This window comes from Beta vulgaris, chromosome 2 (assembly GCF_026745355.1).
Source record: "Beta vulgaris subsp. vulgaris cultivar EL10 chromosome 2, EL10.2, whole genome shotgun sequence".
Lineage (NCBI taxonomy): Eukaryota > Viridiplantae > Streptophyta > Magnoliopsida > Caryophyllales > Amaranthaceae > Beta > Beta vulgaris.
In genome coordinates, this window is record NC_079203.1 from 54587672 (window position 1) to 54601123 (window position 13452).

Below are 13452 nucleotides of genomic sequence, written 5' to 3' on the forward strand. Positions count from 1 at the left end.
GTTCTTCTTTTACTAGTAAAAGTTGGTCACCCAAACGAAACTGTAAAGCAAATTCTACTACATAACTATATAATTTTATATTAAGATAGTTCGTAAATTATGGACCAGCTTCATGATAAATGTGAAATATAGTGGACTTTTCTCACATATGTGATAATTTACTTGCAAGTAACATTATTTTAAGTCATGTTTTACTTAATTAATCTCGATAACATATCAAGTATGAATTATAAGGGTTGATAATATACTCATGATGTATATTTATTGCAGGAGAGTGAGGGATAGCCTAGTGGTTAAACCTTTCCTCCCAGTTCCAGGAGGTCGTGTGATTGATTCTCAACCCTTGATAAATTGGGATCTCCTTTATTCTCCCAACTTGTCAAAGTTTCTCCTTACTTTACCTTATCTTACGACTAGCATTTATAAAATATACTTCCTCCGTTTCTAAATAAGTGCAACATTTGCATAGTGTTTACTATTCACAGTTTAAACTTTAATTAACTTTGGTGATTTACATTTTAGGAAAAACATAGTCATGTGGGATCTTGTTAGATTCGTCTAAATGTGAATTTTTTTTAATATCAACTTTTTATAATTTTTACTTATTGATAATTAAAGATATTAATGGTTAAAATAATGCATTGGCAAACGTGAAAACAAGAAATGTTGCACTTATTTAGAAACAGAGGAAGTATTATGCTAATTAAGATTACTTTTAAATATTATGAAATGACGAATTGTACTACTAAGGAGTGATTCTATTGCTTGTTTCAAACTTAATTGAGCAAGATTATACATATATGACTAGCTCCTTTTGTATCAAGTTTCGCATATTGTTAATATTCTTATAATTAAAGAGGATATAAATAAAATGGCTTGCTTATTTTACAATTTAGAAAATGACACTTTATTAAAGTAAGAAATTTTGTCAAAGTAAATCATATATACAATTTTTTTAAAAAATAAATCAAATATAATATAAGAATCATTGAGGTCATGGAGTAAAACATAATTTTCCTTTTAGATTGACAGGATATATTACCTCTCAAGCTCTCATACCCTTTTTCCCTGTGCATTTTATGGTACAAGGGTTAATCGTGTTGAGGTGGGATTGAACCCACAATGAACTACCTCTTTTAACTTATCTTCAATCACATTTTACTTCATCCGTTTAGAAATAGTTATACCATTTACATAACATTTACTATTCACATCTTACACTTTGATTGCTTTTAATAATTTATATTTTAGGAAAAACATAATCATATGAAATTTTGTTAAATTCGTCTCAATTATTATTTTGATATCACCTTTTTATAATTTTTATTTATTAATAATTAAATATATTAATGTTTGAAATAATACATTGACAAAGGTAAAAACATGAAGTGGTGCAACTATTTTTAAACGGAGAAAATATTTTCCAAAGGATTTATTCCCCATTATTAACAACTTTCTATTTTAAGGTTACTTATGCAATACTTCACGCAGTTGACCATTAGAATTTAAATCCACATGTTCAAATTACATACAGATTAATTGGATTACGTCAACTCCAAAATTTCTTTTTCCACGTTATTTTCAACTCGTACAGAATCAGCATCTTCACTAATCCCTATCTTCACGGGGATATTATGCAATAATAATTAAAGACCAATTCAACTAAAGTACTAGTACTAGTACTATAATAATACAAAAAATAAATTCAATCATAGAAAGATCCTCAACTTCATTAAAAAAAATTTCCTATATAGGGAGTATAGTCTTTACAAAAATCAAATGATCAATGGGTTTCCAATTTGGAATTTACCCTCTTATTCTGTTACTACAAATCATTTACAAAGGGGCCAAAAAGCTTCTTCACTAATTGAGCTATTTTGGCAATGAATAATGGTAAAAAAAAAAATTCTGTAAGGAAATTACTACATGAATGTTTCTGTAAAATTTCTACAAATATTTTTGTTTCCCCCCCTGTAATTTTGTACCTACCAATTTTCTACACAACAATTAGAAATCTACAAATTTTTATTTAAAAAAATTACGCTTTTCCGGTTACGGCGTCGGTAAGTTTAGGGAATATACCCTGTTGTTGATGTTGTTTTCCATGTTGTTTAGCTTGATGTTCAGACCAGTAAGACTGAGCAGCTAAAACTCTGTCTAAAAGTTCTTGAGGAACTGGCTCTCCTCTCCTTTGCTGTGGTGAGATTCTTGCCGTGTGAACCAATGTTTTCCATTTATCCTATAAAAATAGAAACAAAAATTTGACAAAAAAAAGAAGAATATGAGGATATTCCAACTCAACTCATGTGATAATGAAAGGATAAGCATATGCTCATCATAGGCTGGCTTATAAACAAGAAAACAAAACCATGTGGTTCACAGGCTTTTCTCCCCCACAAGGGTTTTGGAGGTAAGCTTAAGATTCATGTCTCATTAACAACTCACACATAATAAATCATCAACCATAATTTCGATTACAAATAATAATGTTGTATAATTATATATTATCTTGTCAGTGAGGAGTTCGCCAATCGGTGTCAAGAAAGTTATGTGCAAGTGAAGTTAAGGTTGCTTGGATCCCTAAAAGATGGAACTATATAAGTGCCAACAGAAAGTATTAGAACAGCGAAAGCAATGTTTGGACCACAGTTGTGTGAAGATACAATAAGGCAGGCCCCATTTATAAAGTGTGCAGTTCATTTCTGTGTCGTTGTAAATCAAATCAATTGACATAAACAAAAAATTATGCAACAATGAGCTTCTCAAAACGTTCAGAATATTGCATCAGGAATTTACGTGTTATAGAGATATAAGTCTATAGCAAAATGGTCGCTTACCTTTAAATCAACATAAGTTCGATGCTTAGCATTCTCAAAAGCGCACAATTTAACATCACGCCATCTGCAAGATGAGAAATAATGCATTAGAAAAAAAAAATCTCTTTTTGCTTAGATGAAAGTATCGCAAGAGCCCCTCACAATGTCCACTTGAGGACAGAGGAGGCAAGAATGTAATGTACCTTCCAGTTCCGAGTTTCTCCACTGCTCGAACAAGAGATTCTACCTCGGTGACAGAGAAGGGTCGCCTAGTACGGCGTTGCCCAATATCAGAACGCTTGGATCTCTGGTGCACAGGCACCACAGCTAGAGCTTCCATGCTTGCTTCAGGAACAGGCACCAAAGCCTTAGAATTGGACACAATTTTGTTGGTCAGTTCAGTAGCAGGAGATGGAATTAAGTCCTTGATAATTCCAGGATATTTTTTGGAATCGGTTATAGGAGGTTTCTCCGGTGAATTGGTAACAAATCTATTGTTGTCAGAGTTAACTTGAGACCTGCCGTAAACACCAAAATTAATATCTATCAGAAGCTAATATCACATAGTATGAAAATGACTGTCAGTATTAACATTACGAAATCAAGTACCTATTTACAAATTTAGGTGAGTCACATGGAAGTGGAGCATGAGGTTCATCAGGGCATAAAGGTGGAGAAGGTTGAGCTGGACTATTTGGCTCTAGCATAAACCCAACTGTATCCATATCGTCACTTTGGGATATACCAGACTGGAGTAAAGTTCTGTTGTCATCTCGGATCTTCTTTCCATGCATAAGTACACCGACACGTAATCCACCACCAAGTATAGTCGTCACAGCATCTAAAACAGTTCTCTGAGGAAATATACATATATGATCAATTATTACCATCAACCATACAAACTGTCATCATAAAAGCCATGGGTAAAGCAAAAGAAATCACTCTAAAGAAGGATCAATATCAATTGTATACTTATAAGAAGTCATCATGAAAAATTAATTACTAAGCAAAAATATTTACAGACACCACAACCACCCCATATAAAAATGGTTCTTGCAAACCAATAACTCAATCAGCACAGAGGTGTGGTTGCATTTGCATACCTTGAGTGAACCAACTGTTGTACTCTCTGGAACCTCAATGAAGAGCTCTGGAACTTTAAAGGACTTAATGCTGAGCCGCACTGCAAAAAAAAAAAAGCATAAGATAATCTCTCGTATGAAAATAGGGTAAAGGTAACTAAAAACACTCCAGAAGTACCATGAGAGTTTCTTGAATTGCAAGATTTTTGGCGGCTAAATCCTGAAGATGGCGACCCTTTTCCTGCATGAACAAATAATTAATTCCCAGTCATATTTTACTCTTTGCTAAACCTGGAATCACAACAAGCCAATCAATGAAGAAGATGTCACAAGAATTCACCTTCATGCAGCTTCCCAGCTGAGGCATTCTTCTCATCACCTATACCTTTCTCAGGTGAGTTAGAAACACTTTCGCAACTGATGCCTCCATCATATGTCACCACCGAGCTTCGATCAAGTAACCTCCGTTTTTTGAATGGAGTGTTACGCTGAGACCTGTCTATGTCATAACACGATCTCTTGCTAGGGTAATTGTGCTTGGCTCCACCTTCTGGAGATGCGAAAAGAAGAAATTATTTATATCAGTTTACCTTCTAGAAAAACCAAGCCACACATGAAGCACAAAGCAGTTACCTGAATTAGAAAGTTCATAATCCTTCAGTTTTGGAGCTGTCTTCCAGTATTTAGTGTTCAACAGCTTACGGTCTACAACATCCGTTGGAGACCTAAATGCCTTCACTGTGTTTTTCGGTTGAGAGCACTGAGAAAGAATTTCGTCATCATCTTTACAACTTATTTTTACATCGTTACCATGTTTCAGAAAAGAAGCATTAGGTTTAGGACCCCTGCAAAGGGTCAACTCAACATTTTCCTCCGAGTTCGTTGGTGCTGGAGACTTGTCAGCTGCAGTAATATCTCCAGAAGTACCCCCAATATTTAGTTTCCTAATGAGCCCATTGTCTATGTTAGTGTCATGAGACTCCCCACACTTGGGGGAATTCCCATCTATCTTACTAGAGTGTGTTACATATACATCGTTGCTTTTCTGGGTTCCCAGCTTTAAATCAAAGTGACCTTTCTCAGAGCACGCAGAGCTTGCAAATGGAGAAGCATGCTCGCCATTCACTTCATTCACTGTCTCAAGTTTACCCTTAGAGATCTCCTTCTGAAGGCCAGAGAAAAAGACACTACCTTCAGAGCTACCCTGGTCATCATGTTCACCTCCCAGTGGTTTATCAACATCCTGAGGCTCCTTCTTGATAGCATCTTTATCAATTCCACACTGATCAAATCCCACAGCTGCACTACTCGAAGCAGAAGAGCATTCACTCTCTTCTAGCAACTTTCCAGCAACCGTGGCCAGCAACTCAAATGCACATACTTGGCCAACTTCAAGCGATTTCTGACGGTACCCCCGTTTCTGGAACCAGTTCAGCTGATATGTTAGAATCGTGCTAGCAAAGCAATGTAAATTGCCATAATGCAATAGAAACGAACTTACTCTTATGGATCTAGGAGCTCTCGGAATAGCAGGCGTATGGTAGCCGTTAACTCCATGGTCCAATGTTCTCTTCAAAAACACCATATTTCAGATATACATGCCAGGAAAAGCCACAGAAATGCACAAACGGAAACAATATCCTGAAAGAGCAAAATTCATTGATAAGTGAACAGTTCCAAAGATTCAACATAATCTATAAAGTCTTCAGACATTGACTAAGCATTTAATTTAAATTTTGAACAGATCATGATATTATCCAAATTCCACATCAGGAATCATTCCAACAAATGATATCTACAATTACTCAACTAAGCATTCCCACCACTTCCAAAAAGGTAAAAAAAAAACTCCATCAAATTTATCATCATAATTCAGAATTATCTAATTCTGTTCAAATCCAACCAAATTGAGTAAAAAAAATCTAAAACTAAGTAAAAAGGTAAACCTCGATAAAATTAACCGCCATTAACAAGTTAACTAATTCTGACGCAAAAATTCTCAGAGATATAAAACCCTTTCTCTCTCCTAAAACCACCGAAATTCAAAGAATTTAGAGCTTTTCGTTCAATTGCTTCCAACAGAAGCCACAGAATAAAGCACATTAAAATGTAAAAGCAACAAATTCCGATCCAAATTACTTGATCATCAACATAAAACACCTCATCAAAATCAAATTAACATAATTCAGAAAACTAAGATCCATTGATCATCAATCCATCTCAACACAAAACAACCTTATTCCTCAAAATTCAACAAAAATCTCCTCCAAAAACCGATAATTCATCGCTAAAATCCACAAAACCTCAAATCAAACAGTTAAAAAAAAATCCTACAAAATTCCACAAAAACACAAAAATTCAACATATAAGATCATATTTAAGCACATTCAGCAAAAAAAATTCATCGCTAAAATCCACAAAACCTCGAATCAAACACTTCAAAAAATCCTACAAAAATTCCAAAACAAACACAAAAATTCAACATACAACATCATAATCAAGCACATTCAGCAAAAAAATTCAACATAATTACACCAAAAAAAATAAAAAGTGATCAACAAACGTACCTGAATACAATCACAAACGAACTTCGATCAAACTTTTCTCATCTATCTATCTAACCTACCTAATCTACAACTGATGATGAACTCGTATACAATTTTATCAACAAACAAACGAAATCACCACAAATTTTCGTAAATTATACATCAGAAATTCGGTTGAATTCTCATAGAAGATAGATAGATACGTCTATCTTTCTCTCTCTTTCTCTCTCTAGTATGTGCAAAAAATGATCATTTCATTTCAATTAACGAACGCAACAGGAAAAATGAAAAAAACAGTTTTTATTATTTTCTCTCTCTAGAAAGAGGGGTTTGTTGGTGGGGACAAAGGATACAAAAACCCCGGGGTGTGAGAGATGAGGGGGATTTTAAATACTTCTCATTACACCAAAATTTACTCTGCTTAAACCCCAACCAAATCTCTCAACCACATAACCGGTAATAGCCGGTCAAACGGTTATTGGGATTAATTAATTCCGGTTAAAAGTTATTTTTTTTATTATTATTGTAAGAAAGAAAGAAAAAAGAGGTTTTTTTTTTGGGTGTAAGAAAGAAAATTGTTACACCAGTTGTGACTAATTTCCTAAATTTTCTAATCTATAAATTTTGTTAACCTCTGATTAATTAATGAAGATTACTTGTTTTAGACTTGCGGCATTTGCGATAAGTTTATTTCACTAGTTTCTTATTTGGACAGTGTAGATAGTGTTTTGGAGATAAATAAGGACTAAACAATGACATTTTTGGAAAGTGTTTTTACATTTGTTAATTGCTATTCTAGTTTATTTTGTGGATTAGTTGAACTTTTTGATATTTTGTTTTTAGAATTCTTAGAGTTTTGTTGGTAGATGAGAATTTAATTAGGATTATATTATTAAGATTTACAAAAATTATTAAATGAGATGGTCTAATTTTAATATAAGAGTAGACCTATTTACTAAATGGATTAAACTAGTCATCGAAAGAAATTAAATTAGTCATCTTTTTAATATTGGGCTTAACTACCATTGTCTAATCTATACAAATATATTAAAAGGCGTGTGAAAACAAGAAACTGTAGTATAGGGTTTGATCCCAAGACCTCGAGTACATATATTAAAGTCTTAACCACTAGGCTAAGTTGTATTTAGTGTTATTATCATAAAGTATTATATTAATAAATGAAATTTTTTCTTACCCGGGGCATAACCCGTGCCTAATAACTAGTTTTAATTTAAAAGAAGGCAATCTCTTATCAGACAAACTCTAAGGTTTATTACATTGTTTTGGCATGTAATTTAAGTTGTAATGTATCGTTAAAAAAATATAGAGATATGGATTATTTTTGTTTGTTGATTATTTTAAATGTGGAATAATCTATATATTTTTGAGACATTTCGTGAATTCGATTATATATACTCACTCCGTCCCATAATATAGTGCCTATTTCATTTTTGGTGGGTCAAATTTTAAAATCTTTGACCGAATATTCTCATTTGTATATATAAAAAAACATATTCATGTGGGATCTTGTTAGATTCGTTTCAATGTGTAGTTTTATAATATCAACTTTTTATATTTTTTATTAATACAGAATTGAAGATAATGAAGGTCAAAGTTACGTCTTGAAGACCGTGTAAAAAAGAAACAAGCACTATATTATGGGACGGAGGGAGTATTATTTTGGGATCGAAATATCTATATATGTCATTTTTATAAAAAAGAAATAAAGTAGGTATATTTCATTCCTTACTTATATTATTTCCTTTATTGTGTACTTAGAACTTTGAGACATCTAAAGATGATTAATATTTTTAGAAAATAATATAAATTTGTTAAGACTAATCCACTGTTTCCCTAAGCGAATTGTATAATGAAGACATGTTAGAGATCGACCATACTTCATACTTGGTATCAAGAATTAATGGGCTGTGATATTATGTTGAAATTATTATCGAAGGCGAAGCAAGAAATTCATAATTGCGTGGACCAGATGGTCGTTACTTTTTACATAAAATGAAAACGAAAAAAGAATCATTAATCACCAAACCAATAATCTATTTCATGTTTATAAATATCTCATTTAATATCTAAACAAATTATTTGCATAGGCCAAACTAAAAAAATATGGACCATGGGATTGGGATGCAGGGGTCAAGCCTCTGGCAGCCCCCCAAGGGGGTTCGCCGATGCTTATTATTTACATAAGGATACCAAGGATGTCTTGGCAGAGTGGTTAAGATTGAGGTGATTTGAATAATAGATCACATATTCGAATCCCCCCTCATCTTCTTTGTTATGGATAAAAAAAATATTTACATAAGGATGTTACAACCCGAGTAATTAACTTGTGAACTAATTTTTTGGGAAAAATAATGGTATGTAAGAATGTATTATCTTTTTAAAAAATCAAGAGTGGTTACTCTGCGGTTTTAATTTATTGCACTATTCCAAGCGAGGGCCCAAGACAGCTCTAATTTTTTAAAAAAAAATAGGGTAGGAAAAGATGTAAGGAGACCCTACTTGCGAGACGAAATCCTAATGTATCAGTTATAACTTAAAAATAGAATGTGGAATAGAATTTTCACTAGGACTAATACGAAACGGAGAGTTAACTAAATATCTAACATTTGTTATCTAATTTGCGGCAAATATGAGAGCATCAAAGTTAACTAGACTGAGTTTATTTGCCGATACCATGCATATATCTTAGACTATAATACTTCTCTAATAATGTACATTTTTTTGACTTGTGAGGTGGTCGAGTATAAAAGTAGTACAAAGTGTTCATAATATCTAAGACAACCATGCAAATATTAGATGATAGAGTAATCGACTAGTTAATTATAATGATTAGATTTTTCCATGTCCCTAGTTGATGTCAAAAATACGAATACGACTAGTTGATGTATTAAGAAATATTAAGTTAAATGATACAAATTAAAGACCTTAATTTATTGGCATGATACAATATGGATATTACTTTCGTAAATAACAATTTATTAATGAGAACTTATAAATTTCTAAAAAGAAAAAATATGTAAATCATGAAAACAAAAAGAAGGTTAAAAAGGAGAAATACCAAATATCAATAATATAAAACATATGAAAATGTAATTGATTTTATTTGAATCCAATATTAACAATATTGTGATGTAATATGGGCTTATCATTTGCGAAATTCTTTTAGAGATATTCAACAAAAAAAAAAAGGAAAAAGCTATATGCAACCCTAAGGGTTGTATATAAGAAGCTAAAAATGGAAATAAGTTGCATTTATTGATCATTTATTACATCGATTAATGTAAAAATTTTCCATAAATTCACAACTTATTTCTATTTTAAGTAGTGTATTTATGTCTTATATGCAACCCTAAGGGTTGCATATAGCATAAAAAAATTACATCACCTATATTTGTGCACAAAAGCTCAATAATTGGAGATTCTAGGACCAAATAACTAAGTTTATGGAATTTTACACATGGCACACAAACTTGTTTTTAACAGCAATGATGAGTGGGAAAAAAAAAGATATTTATTATATAAGCAACACATGATTGTTTAACTTAAGGAAAGGTATCACACTAGGATTATTAAGTTAACAAATATGACAACCTTAAAATTAATAAAAATGTGAACCTAGAATCTAAAGAATGGTTTTGATGAGAAATTATAATTGTACGGATTGTGCATAACACATACAACATAGGCAACTATATAGTGCACAATAAATATTATGTTTTTATTCAATTTATTTTATAAAATATTTTCATTGATATAGAACCAAATGGTAAGTGATCAAAATAACACTCATGATCATCTGATCACAGTTTCATCCCTTGAATACTCCTCATTCAATTAATCAAACAATAACTTTAATGCACTACTTTATTAAAACTAAAGATTTATGTCGTCTTAACACTCGAATAATTCAAAAATAATATTTTATCACCGTCCTTAAAACTCGAATGATCTTAAACACCTTTTTATCGATACTAGTGATAAGATAAGTCATAAGGTAAATGTAACTACCAAGGACGTCTTGGCCTAGTGGTTGAAATTGAGGTGTTGTGAACGATATGTCACATATTCGAATCCCCCTCGCTTTCCTTCTTTGTACTTTGTACTGCCTTCGTGGCTCATATGGATCAAAAAAAAAAAATTAGGATAAATATAACTCTTCCTTAAGATAATGGTAAAACCATGAGCTTATTAATTATCAAAGCATTAAAACATATAACATAAGGCAAGATTATAACACATGGCTATTCATCTTGTAAACTCTTAGATTGATGCAAATAGATTAAAGTCAATGAAGTCGATCACTAAAAAGACAACTTATAAAAGGGTGCATCTGATTATTTACCAATGTGTGAATATTATTTTATTATAGTGAAAGTATTGGGTCAGACCGTCTGACCAATACTTACTGTCAGACGGGATGAGCCCAATACTCAAATGGCCGCTACAGATTTGTTATAATCGCATTTAAATTTGTTAACAAGCACCCCATCTCTGTTCATCTTTCTCTCTTTGATTCTCCCTATTTTTCTCTCCTCTCTGCATCATTCATTCTCTCTCTCTAAAACTGGCGGCAGAAAAGCTGAAGCAGATCGAGTGAGAAAACAACAATGGAGGTTTTCTAGATTCTTGTGTTTGGTGCACTTGCTGCTGTGGTTGCCCGCTATCTTCACCAATACTTTTCTGAGAAATGCCCGCTACAGATTGCCAAGGTTCATCAAGTCCGTTGACAAATTTCGGCCGTTCGATTTTGATGTTTTCATTTGTTGTCAAGAAGAATTTCGTATTGTGTTGTTTAATAATGAAGAAGAAGGAGAAAGTGAGAGAAAGCAGAGGTTAGTGTTTTCTTTTCTTTTCAGTTGGACTTTGTTTTCTTTCAGTTGGACTTTGTTTTCTTTCAGTTGGACTACCTGAAAAAAAATGAAGACTATCTGAAAAAGAATGAAGACTACCTGAAAAAAATGAAGACTACCTGAAAAATAATAAAGACCAACTGAAACCCAAAGTAAGTCTAACTGAAGTACAAAAACCAACTGAAAAAAAAAGAAGACTAACTGAAAAAAAATGAAGACTACCTGAAAAAAAAAATGAAGACTACCTGAAAAAATATAAAGACCAACTGAAACCCAAGTAAGTCTAACTGAAGCACAAGTGCTTCTAACTGAAGTCGCCCGACGAGAATATTGCGTCGGACGAGTTCGACATAATACGTTCTATGATACAAAATTTAAATTCTCAAACATCTTTGTATTTTTAATGTATCAATAAAGCAATTTATATTATTTTTATTGAACTAATAAATTAATTTTATTTAGATAGCAAAAACAAAAAAGACAAAGGAAGTGGGGTGATCATTTCTCTCAAGTAATATGGAAAGAAAAATCTAGAGGTTTCTGTTGGTATAAATTTTGGTACCTAGGAAAAATATTGGGACACCAAGTTTAAGTATGTGGTAAAGAGGGTCATGGATGTAATGTAACGACAAAAGTTGGATTGAATTCCCTATCTTATCAACTCGTTGGTTGCAATCAATGAAGTTTTATTTTGCAATGGTCCATATATCACTTTTGAGAGGAAGGGTATCCTTGAGTATATGCTCAAACAAAAAAGGTCAACCACTATCCACTTTGGCACATTCTTTTTTGGACATGGAGTAATTAATTACATCTTCATGAGGAATTTGGTAGGCGAAAACTATTTATATGGAAAATGAAATAGGGAAAAAAAATATGGATCCCGCTAACGGATGCCTCGGAGCGCTAGATAAGGAATATATTGTTCTATTAAATTACTCATATTTTTACAAAATAATAGAATAATCTATAATTCCAATGCAAAATATTTAATGTTTTTCAAAAGGAAAGGGAAAATCAATTAATTCCAATGCAAAGCATTTAAATGCATTGCATTAAAATTATATATTATTATATTATTTTACATAACCATGAGTAATTAAGTAGAACAATATATTTCTTATCTAACTCCCCGGGACATCTGTTAGCTTTTGCCAAATAGTATAGTCGTAATAGTAACAATCAACGACTAATGCATGATTATCTCATGAAGTTCAAAATTAATGTTATGTAGTTGAATTGGTGATTATGTAGTTTGTTCATGTTTGTATTTTATTTTTAACATATTTGAAACATGGCTTCTCAAAAGAAATTCAAAATGTACTTGTCTAAAATTTATTAATTTTTTTTTAATATTGGAATGTTGAAATGTGTACAAGTATTTGATAAAGAGATTTTTTTTTTTTTAAAAAAGTATCCCTAACCCATGTGTTAGGACAAAAAAAAAAGTAGAATATATTGCTAAAAATATCAACTTTGCAAGTAATAAAAAACTTTCTAAAATAAGAAAGTTGCAAGTATTACTTGTAGATGAAAGTATTTGTGTGGCATCATGATCATGACTAACTTCTTCAACATTCCCTTACTATTTGTATGTGAATTGATAAATCTTTAAATGTTTGAAAGAAACTATGGTGATGAAGTAAAATTCTAGATATTAAAATAGAAGTGTGATTCTAATATATATAGCTAATTTTCTATAATAGAAAAAACACAAATAGAACATTGGCTTTATTTTAAGGACAAATGAAGCTTTCATTATCGAGATGTTTGTACGTGATATATTTTCAATGGGCTTGCCATACACGGACATATATTGGAGGAGAGATTGACCAGAGGTGGAGAGTTCAAAATACATACAGGTCTTGTAGAATTTATCCTAAAATAAGTTGGTAATAGGTAAAATAACTACTAATCTTATTCTTTCACTATTTTCTGACATGTGGAATCGAGTTGTCTTAAATGTAACACTCTGAGGTCCTAAGAGCCCAATAGTAGATATTGTCCTTTCTTAACTCTAAATTCGCAATGATTTGCTTTGATGCAAAGTCGACGTCTTATTATTATCCCATAAGACTTATACTAAATTTAGATATTCACCTCTATATAAAGAAAGTTTCGCTCTTTTCAACTTCTA

The 13452-nt window shown here is 32.0% G+C and overlaps 1 protein-coding gene across 1 annotated transcript; it reads right to left on the reverse strand.

Moving 5' to 3' along the window:
* Positions 1-1704: 1704 nt before the first annotated feature.
* LOC104904266 (telomere repeat-binding protein 3) lies at positions 1705-6817 on the reverse strand. The gene is made up of 10 exons (XM_010692474.4): positions 6466-6817; positions 5400-5539; positions 4532-5318; positions 4239-4448; positions 4077-4139; positions 3920-3999; positions 3426-3670; positions 3020-3334; positions 2838-2901; positions 1705-2239 (listed from the first exon to the last, which is right to left on the reverse strand). The coding sequence occupies exons 2-10, from the start codon at positions 5481-5483 to the stop codon at positions 2039-2041; spliced, it is 2049 nt and encodes a 682-aa protein (XP_010690776.2). The 5' UTR covers positions 5484-5539; positions 6466-6817; the 3' UTR covers positions 1705-2038.
* Between the last annotated feature and the right edge of the window lie 6635 nt (positions 6818-13452).